The 15,943-nt window shown below is 28.2% G+C and overlaps 1 protein-coding gene across 6 annotated transcripts; it reads left to right on the top strand.

The window, feature by feature from the left end:
- Positions 1 to 134: 134 nt before the first annotated feature.
- Positions 135 to 15,943, top strand: LOC132946088 (protein ECT2-like). 6 transcript variants are annotated; one of them, XM_061015911.1, is made up of 19 exons: positions 979 to 2,332; positions 2,435 to 2,646; positions 4,786 to 4,877; positions 4,964 to 5,082; positions 5,163 to 5,298; positions 5,367 to 5,576; positions 5,665 to 5,814; positions 8,737 to 8,871; positions 8,941 to 9,232; positions 9,302 to 9,411; positions 9,533 to 9,721; positions 9,790 to 9,997; positions 10,075 to 10,235; positions 11,397 to 11,516; positions 11,579 to 11,732; positions 13,939 to 14,093; positions 14,164 to 14,249; positions 14,330 to 14,525; positions 15,693 to 15,943. In XM_061015911.1, exons 2-19 carry the CDS (start codon positions 2,565 to 2,567, stop codon positions 15,795 to 15,797), a joined length of 2,700 nt encoding a protein of 899 aa, XP_060871894.1. In that variant the 5' UTR covers positions 979 to 2,332; positions 2,435 to 2,564; the 3' UTR covers positions 15,798 to 15,943. The 6 variants fall into 6 exon arrangements, with proteins under 6 accessions (XP_060871897.1, XP_060871898.1, XP_060871895.1 ...); XM_061015912.1 differs by having other exon boundaries at positions 976 to 2,646; positions 14,330 to 14,457; XM_061015910.1 differs by having other exon boundaries at positions 979 to 2,646.

A 15,943-nucleotide genomic window follows, 5' to 3' on the forward strand; every position in this document is an offset into this window, starting at 1 on the left:
GAGCAGTCATCACAATAGGTACAGTAAAAATACTTCATATAGGTATAAGCATTTTCTATATACATCTTACAATTTTCAAATAAGACATTTTTGAACTTTATAGGTTTTTTTAATTTTTGACAAAAAGAAAATTTTTGTTTGGTCAAAAAACTTAAAAATAATATGTAGCTAAAAAAGCTATATATATAATATATATATTAATTATAATGTTATATTATATATATAAACTAAACACTAATATTATAATGTAATAGTTTTCAAGCAAAGCGAAAAAATTTTTTTCGAATCAACAAATTGATAGGTCAATTATTTGACAAAATTGATTTTATTTTTTTGTGTAACTCAAAAATGTATATAACTTTAGATAGGTCGTTTAAATTTTCACCAAACGTCAGTAGATGGGAGTGTCAAACCTGATAAACAAACCTTAGTACCTATACTTATATTAACCATTGTGTTTTTTATGCATGCGTTCTGACAGATATTGTAATATTTAGTACATAGATTAAGTATATATTGTCTATTTGTCTGGGCGAATGTAAGTTCCTACAATCCTACACGTGACTTAGCAGGTAAGGAAAATACACATGTTAGTTCCTACACGATAGAAAAATACATAATGTACATAGTTACATAGTAAATTTTTCTTTTTAAATCTAAGATTTGAAAATTTAATTCAAGATTCCTCATAAGTTTGTCTACCTTTATCAAAATAAAATCTCTACTGGAAATTTAAATTAAATTTTTATGATTGTTTCAATTTTAAATTTTTACAACATTGCATACTCGATTTTTCATGTAGCATTTTCTTATTTTGTTGTTATTCTAAAATGAATAACTGTAGATACATGAAAATTTCATTGAATGTATATATATTCACATTTTCTATACACCATAACATTTTGAAAATATTGTGACTTGTTTTTAGCTATTTATGGACAATTTCAAATTTAATTTTTTTTCTTAAAATATTAATAAAAATGTTATTTGGCGGGTAAAAAATAGTGAAAATTTAATACAAAGCTCCTGATATACTGTTATTATAGCATTTTCAATAATGTTAATACATTGTTGTATTAAATGTAGGTACCATAATTATTAGTTTTTAACATAAATATATAGTCATTAAAAGAGTAGATACACTTTATGAACAAAGCCGCAGCAGTCCCCACTAAGATTTTGGAAAGGGCTGAATAATATTTTTGAAATTACTCGTGGGCCTCATGGAGTAAATACATTTAAAGTTGTGCATAATATTAACCGTAGGCATACTTTTTTTCCCCGGGATCTGGGTGGCCGGGTGTAAAGATTTCTAGTTTCTAGATACATTTTGAATGATAATAATTGTAAATTATAAGTTTCAAAATTATTATTTTAATAGGGTACCTATACAAGTGTTTTATTTTATTGACTCGAGTGTAGAATGTTGGATTTTAGTATGTAAAATTTAGTTTTAGTGCGAACCGCACAAAATGTGTTAAGGGCCACATGTGGCCTGTGTAGTGGGGACCGCTGCGTAAAAAGGGTCATAATTAGATATTCTAGTATTGCAAAAACTAGAAAAAAAAGTGCCATCCCCGCAAAAAGAAAAAAATTTTATGGCACGGCATTGGACTGTAAACTAACATAAAGTAAAAGTCAATCGTTTATTTAAAAAAAACGTCGAAGAAGTATATTACAGAAAGAATATATAACAGTACAAGCTGCGACGACGCAGAACGACTTGTGGTGGGAAGACGACTAGTGGCGGGCCCAGGTCTTACGTGTGGAGGTGAACAAGAGATAAGTGCTGCGCTGCACATAGAAAAAGAAAAATAATAATAATTTTGCGTGAGACACCACAGGCCATATAAATATGATCTAAGAAAAAAATGGCATGTTGGTTGCAGGCATGAACTAAGATAAATTGGAAACGACATGGTCGGTGGGAGTCGGGGGACGGCCACTAAAAGGTTCCACATGCCACCATAAATAAAAATACTGGATTGTCATAAGTATTATGGTGATAACTCTACTATAGTATTATCACCATAGATATAAACAAGGTGCATCTTTATTATCTATGGTTATCACCTGATAACCGAATTCAAATATACAACGAACTAAGATATGTTTATATATATTTATTTATGTCAGATTTATATGTATTTAGTTTAGAAGTTTGTGATCTAAGTTCATTCATTATACTATATAGATCTTTATGAGTGTATTATCACCACGATACAAATTTACAAAATACTTTGGCCCACAACCTTGATGTTGAAAAAGTGGCACCATCCGACCAGCTTGTCAGTGTAGTTAGCAATCTAGTTTATTATCTATATATTCTGTCGTATGTAGTATACTATCTTAAATCTTATTTCCACATAAAATATCTTATAGCTTTTTTCCATTTGACTGACGTTAGTTACTTAGTTGCACCTTGTTCGTACAGCGGGCCAATGTTGTAACACCCAAAATCGAAGACCGTGGATATAATATATCTATTGCTGTGGTCTGCACTCTAGACTGCAATTTAGTAGTTACCGCCTTACCGTTATGTATGTTAGACCAACGCTTCCACGATGTCGGCAGCGAACGTAACCGGACAGAACAACTACAATAATAATAATTGCGATCTCGAGGAGGAACTTGTGAAAATGCAAAGTGAGTGTACGCGCGTAAACTCGTTTTAATCAGTATTGAGTATGTCCGTTAAGAGTATATGGACATCTAGTTAAGACGTTCGTTGTAATTTAAACTACGACAAAAAACTATAGTACCCAGTGGCGTAGCCAGGAATTACCGGAGGGGGGGGGGGGGGTTTAATGACTTTTATTTTTGCTCAACTCTAAAATATATTGTTCAGGAGTGGTAAAACTAAATGCGCTAAAATGTACCGAGTTATACGCTTATATACGCTTATTTAGTAATACATTTTTTTTTTATTAACTGAAGGTGAATAATAATTATATTTATTTATGTTAATATTGAACACGCAGTTGACTTATTATTATAAACAAGTAAAAATAGAAAATAAAAAAAAATTTAAATTGTAATATTTATATTAAAGTTAATATATTTTTTCACATTATAAATTACAAGCTATAGCAATCTTATTTTTCTTGAATCTTTTGCAAAGTCATTAAGAACTTCATCTGTTGTTAAAATAATTCACGATGAATATTTAGTAGTGCTAAACTATTTAATCTGTTTTCTCCAATAGTATTTCTAAGTTATGTCTTAAGTCTTTTTAACGTAGAAAATGACCTTTCACTGCTTGCTGTAGTTACGGGAAGTGTAGCTATTATTTGGAGAAGTTTATAAGTAGATGGAAAAATGAGTGGGTAACATGCTAAAAGAGCTTCTAATGCATTTTTGGTTTTTCTGTTCCAACAAATTTTTGTGTCCATGTCAATACTTCTCCAATTACTGAATCTGAACTACATTGAAGATCTTCACTATACTTTTCTGCCAAACTTTTTATGTTTTCTTCTCTATTTGGCAAATTATTGTTTGGTAAGAGACAGCAAAAATTGGTAATTAGAGATTTATGTGCAATGAACCTATCATGAAGTTGACTAATAAAATTATCTAAAAATGGAATAAACAATGATATTTTATAGTATTCATTTGGACAAGTAGTTTTTACATTAAACCGATTTTTTTGTATGTTTGTTAAACGAGGTAAAGTTATTTCAATATCAAGTGACATACATTTTTCTTTCACTTTCAAAAATAGTTTCTTAAAATCCTTCTTGCTTGAGTGCTTTTCTTTTCAGATTATTCATAGCGATTACTTATTAGTGGCCTTAATAACTACTAACTAGTAATAACTAGTATTAAACAAACGTTAAACAGTTAAGAATTTAACAGTTACAGACCAACAAACCACACTTGACACTATCACAGTAGAATATAATCAAGACTCAGTCTCTCAGCAGCACGATAGTATATGGTATAAAAGAATAATTGATAAAAGTATAAATAGAACAATATTACCCGTCGCTGTCGTCGGGTCATACATACACGCCATAGACATATACATATGTTTATATAATTCTGAGTAGATGTGGGATCGTTCGGTCGTCGGTGCGATAAGCACGCGACGATCACCGAATAGCGTCCCACAGCCGTACATAGAAAATACTAAAATAATATTAAATAATAATAAAAATAAAAGTATTAAAATCATACAATAAAAACATTTTTTTTTTTTTTTAAGGCCAAGGGGGGGAGGGGTTTGAACCCCTAAAACCACCCCCTGGCTACGCCACTGATAGTACCTCTCCCCTCATAGTTAAAAAATGATAATATGATAAAAAAAAAAGAAAATGACCTAAATAGCTAATTTGTACTTTCAAAGTTTCAACTATACAAAAATATGTATATAGGTATGTAGGTAGGTACGTAAAGGTAAACATTTATATTTTTTATATTGATGAATAACCTAAGAGATAACTTAAATTCTGATGGGAAATCAATAACTTTAAAGTGTTTAATGCCTATTTTAAAAAGACTAGGTAAATAAAAATATATATCTAGGCAATGTTAATACTAATTCACAGTAAATACTTCTGTGGCTCTGTAGGTACAAGTACATACAATTTTGTTTTATATTTTATATTACTTAGGTAGCTTACATTCTTATTTTTAAATTTAGGTATACTCACCTAAATCAGAAGGTATTTAATACAAATAACATAGGGTTAGTAAATATATAAGTTGGTTAAAGTTAAAATAACAAATGGGATTTTATAGAAGTTATTTTACATTTTAGTAATATTAAATTAAAATTTTTTTCAGGTGTTCCAAGTTTGGAGTCCGAGTTGTCAAATTTTAATATTTACTTGGAAAAAATATATTCTTCTGATTCAGATGTATTATTATCTATTCAGGTAAAATAAGTTTTAGTTATCTCACTAATATTTCTTTATGATGTATAGTATAAATAAATAACGATAGGTACCATTTTTATTTTTAGAAATTAAATGTATCTATTAAATACTTAGAAAATCTATTGGATGTAAATTCATTGGAAAAAAATGATATCCTGGTCACCACCCTGTTTGAAGAACTTGCAATCAAACGACCATGTTTCAAGTATGTTAAGTTAAAACATTATGTTTTATTCATGATTTTAGATGTATTCAAAACCAATTATTCATTTAACATTTATTTAGAATTCTTGGGCGTCCAGCCTTGTTGGAATTGGCTAAAAGTCCTAATGGTTTACAGGGCATTAATCGCCATCGTTATTGCAATGCACTTGTTGGTGCCATTGTCAGTGTCACAGGAATTCAAAAGAGAGATGAAATGGTATTTGTAATATAATTTATTTATGTAATCAAACAATTGATATTTTATATATATTTTTTATCATTCAGGCACGTCTTCTGAGCTTGATCCGTTGGATGGGTGGTAGTTTTCGAGAAAGTATTAATTACAAGACTACTCATTTAGTGTCTGGTTATGCATGTAGTGTTAAATCCCAATATGCGTATTTACATGAAATCCCGGTTATTGGATCTTCTTGGCTTCATGCAGCGTGGGAGAGAAGAGATGAAATGGAATTCAAAGCAATCAATACATCGTTTGTAAGTATTAAAATCTATGATACATGTTTTGTTTAAATTTGTCTACAGTTTTATGAAAAATATTATTAATGTCAAAAAAAAATTTTAGTTTTCAAAACACAAGCTAAAACCATTCCATGGAGCCAAAATATGTTTTATAGGGTTCACGGAAGAAGAACAATCACATATGGTTGAAGTTTTGTTACACAATGGAGGGACTCCAGTAGGCGATGAAAATGATACAGAATGTACTCATCTGGTAAATATTATTTGAATATTTTTTTTTTTGCATTGGTAAATTATAATTTATGTGCTTGTGTTGTATTAAATTGTTAAGGCAACAAAATAATGGACATATTTAAATTTGTTACTCGTGATTGGTAAAAATTGTACGTCTTAATAATATAAAAAACTCCAGAGAGAGTAGAAAGATTCTAAATTTGATCTAAAGCACAACTCTATGGCATAAACATGGGTAAAACTCTTATGTTTTTGCTTTAAGTGTTTGAATTTGTATTTATAAAAATATAGCTTTTGATATGTGTTACGTACCCACGTATTAAGTAGTCATATATTAACTATGTACAGCGCGGCGCACGTTTCTAATAATATTTGACACTATAACTAATAAGGCAATTAGTATAGTATAACATGCGGAGGTCGTTGCAAAATCATAGAGAAAACTTGACACTCTATTGATAAATAAAGAGAAAATGAGCGGAGATAGGTGTCCACCTTGTGGGACACCAGATGTTGCTAGATAAACGTTAGACCTCACTCCAAACAGTTTAACCCATTTATAGCGGAAAGAAAGGTAAGATGAAAGCCAGGACAAGAGAGGTTCACCAATTCCAGATGCTTTCAGGACCTGAAAAGAATATTAAAAATTAAGTACATTTGTATAAAAGTATAACCTAAATAAAAAATGTATTAAGTAAAATAGTAGTATTCTATTTTGGTATTAATAATTTTATTAAAAAATATTAAATCATACCTTGTCTATAATCATTGATTCATAACTAATGGATTTAAATTGAATTAAATTTGTTTAGTTATACATCTTGATTGAATATTTCTTAGTTTGTTTCTATTATATGTATAAAATATTAATGGCTTTGCTTTTTTTACTTTATAATTTAACTAATATTAATTTATCATAATGTCTGAAAACACCTCAATATTTTTATGTATGGAATAAGACCTGATAATATTTTTTACTGTTATTAAACAATTTAACACATTAAGCAGTAAATAATAATGTAACTACATTTTGACAAATCAACCAGATAGATTCATAATAAAATAATATATAAGTATTTTTTTTATAAATGAAACTTATATTGATATTAGTTTTTTTGTTCATTTAAATTTATAAACCACCAATATTTGGATATTTGGATTAAACTCTATTAGCCGCTAATAATTATAAGTTTTAAATATAACACACATATAAACATGATGCATAAAATAAAATGACTGATCATTATCTCAGTTAAACTACTATTTGGTTAATTTTGCACATTTGGTAAAAAAAAAAAAGATTAAAACCAATTTGACTATAGAAACCAGTACTGATAAATCAATAACAATTATAAACAATATCCGATGATCCTATTGGTTACAAAAAGACCGACAGATCCTAAGAACTAACTTCCATCCATAATAACTACTTTTATTTTATCTTTACGATTATCTTATCTTTTGTTATATATAATTTTAATGGTTACAATTAGAGCGCAGATTTGTATGCATTTGCATGTTTATTCTGGTTAGTCGTATGATATGCTAAGTGAGCACAAAATATGTTTCATGACATAATAATTTAAAAAGTGAAACTTTTCTTCCTTGGAATTTTCAATTTTAAACTTTTAAAAGTATCAACTAGATTCAATTTTCTATCAGAAAAGATGCTGATGTTGAAAATCAAAGCATTTTTACTGTACCAAATGTTAATGACAGACAGAAAAAAAAACACATCATTGTAAATACAATACATTCCTTTGCTCTGCTCAGTATCTAAAAATATAATAAATGAAACTAATTGAATGTTCTCTACTAGTTGATTGTTAAATATTTTATTAACTTATTAATAGTTTTCCAGTGGAAAAAAATTTAATGCATAAAAAAACTGACAAATAATAAACAATGTTTCACACATTTATTCTAAACACATACTATGACATTGTGGATAAATATTAAATTATATCTATTAACTCAATTTTTATTTTATTTCCCTTGGGTTTCTAATAGCAAACATTTGAGTTACTGCAATATGATTCATAGCTCTGTTTATCACTAACATAATATATAAGCAGATAAGCTTAACATTGCATCATTATCAATTATCATAAATGCCTAATTTTTATATCATTAACATTATTAATAATTTTTAGCTTGCTATTAACCATAGTGTTTATTATACATTTTAAGTTTTAATTTACTATTAAGTCATATATTTGATTTGCATATTATGTATAATATATGGCACATTAAATATATTTTCTAAGAATCGATTAAAACACAATTCACTTAGGTAACTTACAATCTCAACCAAATTTTGTCCACAGATAAAAAATAGTCCCCTTTTTAATACTTATTGGATATGATTAGTGATGGTTTTTATGTTTGTATGTATGGATTGATGCTTTGCAATTTGGGTTTATATTAATTCAGTTTAGCACCAAAACCATTTCGCCCCCCCCCCCCCTCCCACTAGGGACGCGCTTGCATTATGATAAGTGTATACAATTTAAAAAAAATAATAAAATTGTTTTGGATAACATTTTTTTAAACAATTATGCAAATTCAAATTTTGCTTACAAAAAAATTTTGCCTAATAAAAGAAATATATTGTATGTTGGTATCCATAACAAAGTTGACTTTAAAAAATATTAGTTCTATCCAAAATATTAATAGTTGAAAAAATGTGTGTGTATTTGAGTTTATTGGAGGAGGCAAAGAGAGAACATTTTGTTAGTTAAATTTTGAGATAAAAGTTAAAAAAAAGTTAAAATATTATGGATAAATTAAAGAAACTTGATTCTAATTAACAATGTTTTCATTATTTTTTTTGTTTAATTTAGTACCAACTAAAAAAAAAATGATCTCTAATAATTATAAAATTAATTTTTGATAGTCAGAATATTTATTGTATTATTTATAACGTTTTTTTTTTTTTTAGGTTGTTAATGAATCTTCATTAGATTTGATTCCTCCAGTGAAGAAGAATAATGCTGAAATCCTGATAGAAGCATGGTTCTGGATATCTGTACAATACCAGAGTTGCGCCTTAACAAAAGAATATTTATTAAGCAATGTAAGAACTTATTTTAATATTTCTCAATATGTAATTTGTTTTATACTTATGCAACTTCAATTGGTTTAGTTAAATGTGACCAACACACCTACATATGCTCATATAATGCCATCTACGTTGACATTAAATTCTTCTCGTTCACGCAAAAGAAAAAGGCATTTAGACCATTTGGGTTCTTTGCTAAGGCCTAGTCCAACACATGTGGCAACTATTCGCGAAACATCACCAACAAATAGTTCAGGGCCATCAAAACGACGGTCATCAGCTACCAACACCCTCGATGGCCTAAGGTTGTCATGTGGATCATTTTTAAATTTCACAAACAGCCCAGATCATCCATCGCCTTTGAAACTCCCAAAAGGTAAGGGTTTTGGAATAATGATATTATGATAACAGTGTATTGTATTTAGATTGAATGTATCATTTCCAGATCAAGATTTAGTTATAAAAGATAAACCATTTAGTCCGCGATATCAAGTTTTCTCTGAATTATTACAGACTGAGATTAATTATGTGGGAGTGTTAAACACGATAATTACTGTGAGAATTTTTTCTTAATTCATAATGTATATTATTATTATTTTTTTTTCATTTTAAGTGTACCATAGTTTTTTTCTTTTCTTCATTTACCTAATTATTCAGGTTTTTGTTTTGTTCATAGGTGTACAAAGAACCATTAGAAGAAATTATAGACAAAAAAGACTGTTTGCTAAATAATACTGAAATTAAAATTATATTTGGAAATGTTTTACCTATTTATCAAGTACATCGAGAGATGTTAGAAGAGCTCAAATGCCTTGCTGCATCATGGCAAGAAAATAGTAGTATAGGAAGTGTTTTCCTCAAATATGTAATACTACACATTTGACAATGGATTTTGCATTTAAATACATTTTTAATTTTTTAATTATGTTGTAGTCCAGTGAGTTAGTTAAAGCTTATCCACCGTTTGTAAATTTTTTTGAAAAAACAAGGGAGATGTTGTTACAGTGTGATCAAACGAAACCTCTTTTTCATGCTTTCCTCAAGGTCGGTCGGTTAAGGCCCGAATGTTGTCGACAGAGTCTACAAGAACTTCTCATTCGACCCGTGCAACGCTTACCCAGTGTTAGCCTCCTGTTAAATGGTGAGTCTTGTGAAGTGGTTTAAATTGTTATAATATAGAACCGTGCACTTAAGTTCATCAATTAAATACTTTTATAGATATATTGAAACATACTAATATGAATAACCCTGATCACCAAGCTCTTGTATCAGCCCTAGCCAGTATACGAGAAGTAATGACTCACATAAATGAAGACAAAAGAAAGACTGAAGGTCAAGTTGTACTTTTTGATATATTTAATGATATCGATAATTGTCCTGTGAGTATACCATTAATTGTATTTTAAAGTCTGAGTGGAACGATGAATGTATTGATTTTACAATGATGTGTTTTTTATGTTTTTTATTTTTTTTAAATTTTTTTGTCTTTGTACACGATAAGTAGTCGAAATAATGATTGGATTTTCAACTTCAGTATCTTGTTCGATGGGAAAGTGAATATTGTTGGTGCATTGGGAGGTCAAAATTTAAAATTTCCAATAGTTTTCAAAAGCGCCGGGAAAAACAACATAAAAATTAAGGAAAACGGGAATTTTTATACAAGATCGATTTTAGTTATTGGTGTAACTCTAAATCAAACGAACGTATACACATGACATTTTCACTAGTCATTTATATTAGCATTTTCTATACACGATAAAATTTTCAAAATATTTTGATTCGTTTTGAACTAATTAGGAACATTTTCAGTTAAATGTCAAATTTATTACACAAAATGTCTCTAAGAAAGTCAAATTAAATTTTTATGAGCGTTTGAAGTTCATATTTTCACAATATTGGATATTCACTCGATTTCTCATGTAGCGGTTTTGTTATTTTATTGTTATTCAAAAACGAATAACTATAAATACTTGAACATTTTACTGAATGTTTATATTTTTATTTGCTATACACCATAAAATTTTAAAAATATTTGGATTTTTTAAGCTGCATTTTTTTTTTTGTTTTTTTTCCTATAAATATCAAAAACATTTTATTTGTTGAGGAAAAAAGCATGAAAATTTAATGCCAGGCTCCTGATATATTTTTACTATAGCAGTTGAAAAATATTAAAAATACATAGGCACAATTTTTTTTTACAAGGATTTAAAGTTCGAATCTTCACAAAACAAGGTTCCATGTAAATAGGTTATATATAAATTACTTCATTCACAATAATATCATCAAATAAACTTGGTAATATCATACGCTGACTGACCGTTTTCGCTCAGTATCGTTTTTCTTATACAGTGATATTATATCATTGAATTCAAATTTAACACCATCCATTACAGTGAACCACGTGTAACCTACTTTACAGCAGAGCGACATCCACTTACCAACCTTTTTATGAATGATACTCTGATTTGTGTATACAATTATTTTGTATTACTTCTATATTAAGTATATGTATTTCAACTACTATCATATTTTGTTTTTAGCCTCATTTAGTTTCTTCACATCGAAGTTTTATCACAAAATGTGATGTGGTTGAGCAAAGTGATAACCTTAGTGGTCATGGGGATCATCTAACAATATTTGTTTTTTCAGACGTTGTTGAAGTAAGAAGTTTATATTAATTCTTCATAAAGTAAATAAAAAATGTATGATTGTTGTTCCCTAGGTTTGTAAACAAAAAAAATCATTTAATGGAAAGATTCCAAAAGAACTGAATTCTGGTTCACACAAATTTAATGGCGGTGCTAAATCATATAAACATATCAAATTGATGCCGTTAAATATAATTAAACAAGTTATAGATATTAAAGAGACTGATGGTAAATAAACTCCTCTATAATAATTGTAGTAAAGAACTGCTACATTTTAGTGATCCGTTTTTTCCTCATTCTATCTTTCTATATATATTACATTACGGAAAATAAATGCATTATTTAGATCTATGACCCTTTTTAGATTTTATAGCTTGTACAATTACTCTTTTATACCTAAATATCTGTGTTCACAGTAAGTCTGAGCCCGATACTATTCGATACACCTGACCATTTTCTTGAACGATCGTTTTATACCGATATGTATCTTTACACTCAAATTTGTTTCTTAACACGTTAAGTGCCATGTGGCCGCCGTTCGTAAATCTCAAATTGTATGCTTTTATGAAATGTTTATGAAATATACATATACGTATGGACATATATAAATACGTACAAGCTTTAAAATCTAAGAAGGGTCATGGTTCAAAATAATGCATATATTTTCCAAAAAAACGTAAGAAACATAGATAATTCCTATATTACATGAGTTAAAATAGCAACTCTAGCCTGCGCTGGCCGTTTGTGCGGCTCATTTCGGTACATTATCAGAAGCGGAATTTGGTCTCCTTATTCTGGTCTTCATGCATTTAACATAGGAAAAGCCACTTTTTATATGGTATTACCCCAGCATAATATCATTAAAGATAATATTAAAAGGACACCACACGGATATTTGTTGTCCCTGTCTTACAAACGTACAAAATGGCTAATTTTACGTTCACAATAACACATTTTACTCTGTAATTTCTAAAATTACAGTGAATTTACCTCTTATAAAATGTAAAGATAAGAATATTATCTAGGGCATCTTAGATGATTTTATTGAAATATTCCATGTTATACGTTTTTACGAGAGTCAACAAATGTCCGTGTGGCATCCTCTTAAGTGTGGTAGTTATGAGTTATTATTAAACTATTCTACAATTAATCAAAAAAAAAAATATTTTAAAACAAACAGTAAAATAATGAATTGAACAATCTCAAAACACAATATTAAACTCATAACACAAAAAACCTTAAAATTTGTTTGTTAAGAAGTCTTGAATATTAAAATTAGCAAAACTAAAAATTGAACCTCAACATAATTTTACTATACTCTATTCTAGTTAATAAACACAGTAACCGGCTTATGCACAGGGGCGTGGAAATACTACACAGCAGGTATATATACTAGATATGATTCAGTTAGGGGGGGATGACAAACGGGTGTTGCCTGAATGCCGCCAACTGTGTTTCTTAACTTAAACAAAGTATATTATATTATAACGCATTTGTAAACAGGAGATAACATTCAACAATTTTGTTTAAAAACATTTGAAGATTATAATATTTTGACAATATTCATCAAAATCGCCAAAAATTGCAAATTCATTTTTAGTTATTTCAATATTATTTTTGGTGATGTTAATTTATTTAAATCTGAACAAATTAACACACTTTTTTGAAACTACTTTATTTTGTGACATTTACTTTTGACGTTAATGCTAATAATAATTTTTAATTAATTAATTTCTACAAAAAATGTATAAAATATAAAGAAAAGTAATTTTTATTTAATTTATTTTTCATTCGTAGATTTGTTATTGGTTAAGCATGGTTAAGCAACCTGCACGTGACCCGGTTTTTTTGCTCAAAAACATGCCTTACAGAAAAAAGACTCAAGCCTCGTAAAGTGATATGTTTTTATAATTTTTTATTTTTTGAAAGAGAAACACTTCTTCCAATGCATTTTCCAATTTTTCAAAATTATATTTCTAAACCAATTTTGAATATGACCAATTTTCACCAGCTTTAGTTATTTTCTTATGTTTGTTTTAAGCAACGTCATTAAAAATCAAAGTTTAATGCGCCCTGTTGAAAATTATTCTCTTTCTAACAAAAAAATTTTATCAAATCAGACCACTCTACAATGTATGAATGTTTTGTCTGTAAAGCGTATTTTGAACAAAAAATAATGCTTTTTATTTTTGGTTTGCGGTGTTGTTGACATGACGTGTATGCATGCGTAAATAGCCCGGTACCGGCATACAATCACACTCACGCATTCATCATTGACGACTAACACAAATGCCATGGCTGGCGGCAACAAAATTTCATATTGCCTAAACATTGCTATTTATCTTTGTCTTTAACACGGGAGCAGGCCAATTAATGCAATAATACTACTATAGATAATCCTATAAAAATGTTAATTAAATTATTCTTTTTCCAGACTGTTGTAATACATTTTCGTTATTAATTATTGACAATCATGACTTTAAAGAAATATTGTATACGTTTACCATGACTGGAAGTAATAGCTGTGTCAATCATAAAAAAATATTCTTAAAAAACTTATCACAACAAGTGGCCAACACCGTGTGTTCTGTGAGTACTCGAGTGGTTTAAAGAGACGTGTTTATATAAATTTATTCAATATTTGTTTTATTAAAATTAGGGCAATATATTAATATCATTGGATTCTCAGCAATTGGACATTGATACAAGTGAAATTACTTTTGGTACTCTTGGGAAAGCTTTCAAGTAAATTATTATTCATAATAAATGTTGATTGTATGAAATTGATATCTATATGTATATTAACAATTTCATTTGTTTTACAGGTTTGCAAACAGAACACGTATTAAAGTTGGACGCGCGTTGAGCTTTAATAAAACTCCCAGCAAGTTGAAACGAGCAGTGTCAATAATGATGAGTCCTGTTCTCAGCTTAAATAACAATGGAGGGCTGGGTACGCATGCCTTAACACCGTCTACACAATCAGCCAATATGCACTTAGCATCGTGCACCAATTTAAATGTGAGCCCATTAAATGAGCATAATAGTAGACAAAGTTGTACACTAACAAAAGTCAAGAAACATATTAAACGCAATTTTAAATTGCGAATGTCTAGTTAATTTTTCAATTGGCAATCATTTGAAAAGATAACATGTAGTCTTTTGCTTTATAAAAAAAAAAGAATTAAAAATCTTACTTTATTGGATCTCAAAAAAATAAATAATTTACTTGATAATTTGCTTTACTTGTTGAACCAATTTGCAGTGTCAATTAACATGCAATGTCCTTATGCCTGGTAAAGACCTTTTGTTGTTGAATGTATGCATGTATTTCATGTTATTGAACTTTTATTATTTATTCATTACCGTATTAAGTACTAAATAATTAACATGGGCCATAACCAATTTTTAATATTGCATGTTATCTTGTACATTACTTTAATTTTGAAAGACTCAAAATGTATGTTTATCAGGCTTTACTATAATTTATAATTTTTTAACAGATATTTTATTTATTCATTGAAATAATTTATGGCTATCCAATAAAATAAATTATTAAAAAATTACTTAAAATAACTAATTTTATTATTTCCAGGGTGGTTTAATTGGTAATTATTTATATTATAAGCCTTCTAAAATACTATTGCAAATCATGCTATATAGATTTTGGTACACTACAACATTAGATTATTATTATTTTTTTTTTTATAATACTTAAATTAATCATAAATTGTTTATAGTTTTTTATAAAATCTGGTAAACTGTTTCCTATTTTGTATAATATGTTTGTTTTTTGGTTTTTATTTTAATCTCATCTGTGCAGATGATGTAAATTTTTTATTTAATTTTTATGTTGAACAACTACACGTTTTTTATTTGGTTTTATAATTTTAAACATTTTCATATGTAGTACAATGTACATGAATGTTTGTTTAGTTTAAACTTTTACATCACTAGTTATGTGGTTTTATTCTCAGCTTATTTATTTTATACAAAACAAGTTTGATTTGATAATCATATAATAATGTTACAAAATAGTATAAGTTACTGTCATAATGTTAAAATATTATCAGAGTAATTGATATTATATATATGTAAAAAATATAAATATCAGTTACCTAAAAGTAACTTAATTTAGTATTAATACCTAAGTACCTAAGTACTGATTAAGGTTATTTTTTATTTTAGGAAATGTCATCAGATGACCATACATTTCCGTCGCCACCAATGTCAATTCAGCCAAGCAGTAAAAATAAAAGGTCTATATTAAGTCTATCGTCAGCGCTCAGGTAGTATCCATTGATACCTGGTAAACACTTAGAAACTCAAAAAATTTTGTTTTGATTTTAGCCGTCAGTATCAATAGCTATATTATTTTATTATGATAATTATGTTTTATAACTTAATTTTAAATTTTTTTAAATAAATTATTTTATTGT

Source organism: Metopolophium dirhodum, chromosome 6, assembly GCF_019925205.1.
Source record: "Metopolophium dirhodum isolate CAU chromosome 6, ASM1992520v1, whole genome shotgun sequence".
Classification (NCBI taxonomy): Eukaryota; Metazoa; Arthropoda; class Insecta; order Hemiptera; family Aphididae; genus Metopolophium; species Metopolophium dirhodum.

Coding starts and splice junctions, on each gene's coding strand:
- LOC132946088 (XM_061015910.1), top strand. CDS start 2,565: ATGTCGGCAGCGAACGTAACCGGACAGAACAACTACAATAATAATAAT. Junction 9,412..9,532: donor TGTTAAACACGATAATTACT/GTGAGAATTTTT, acceptor TTTTGTTCATAG/GTGTACAAAGAACCATTAGA. Junction 14,250..14,329: donor ACTCTTGGGAAAGCTTTCAA/GTAAATTATTAT, acceptor TTTGTTTTACAG/GTTTGCAAACAGAACACGTA.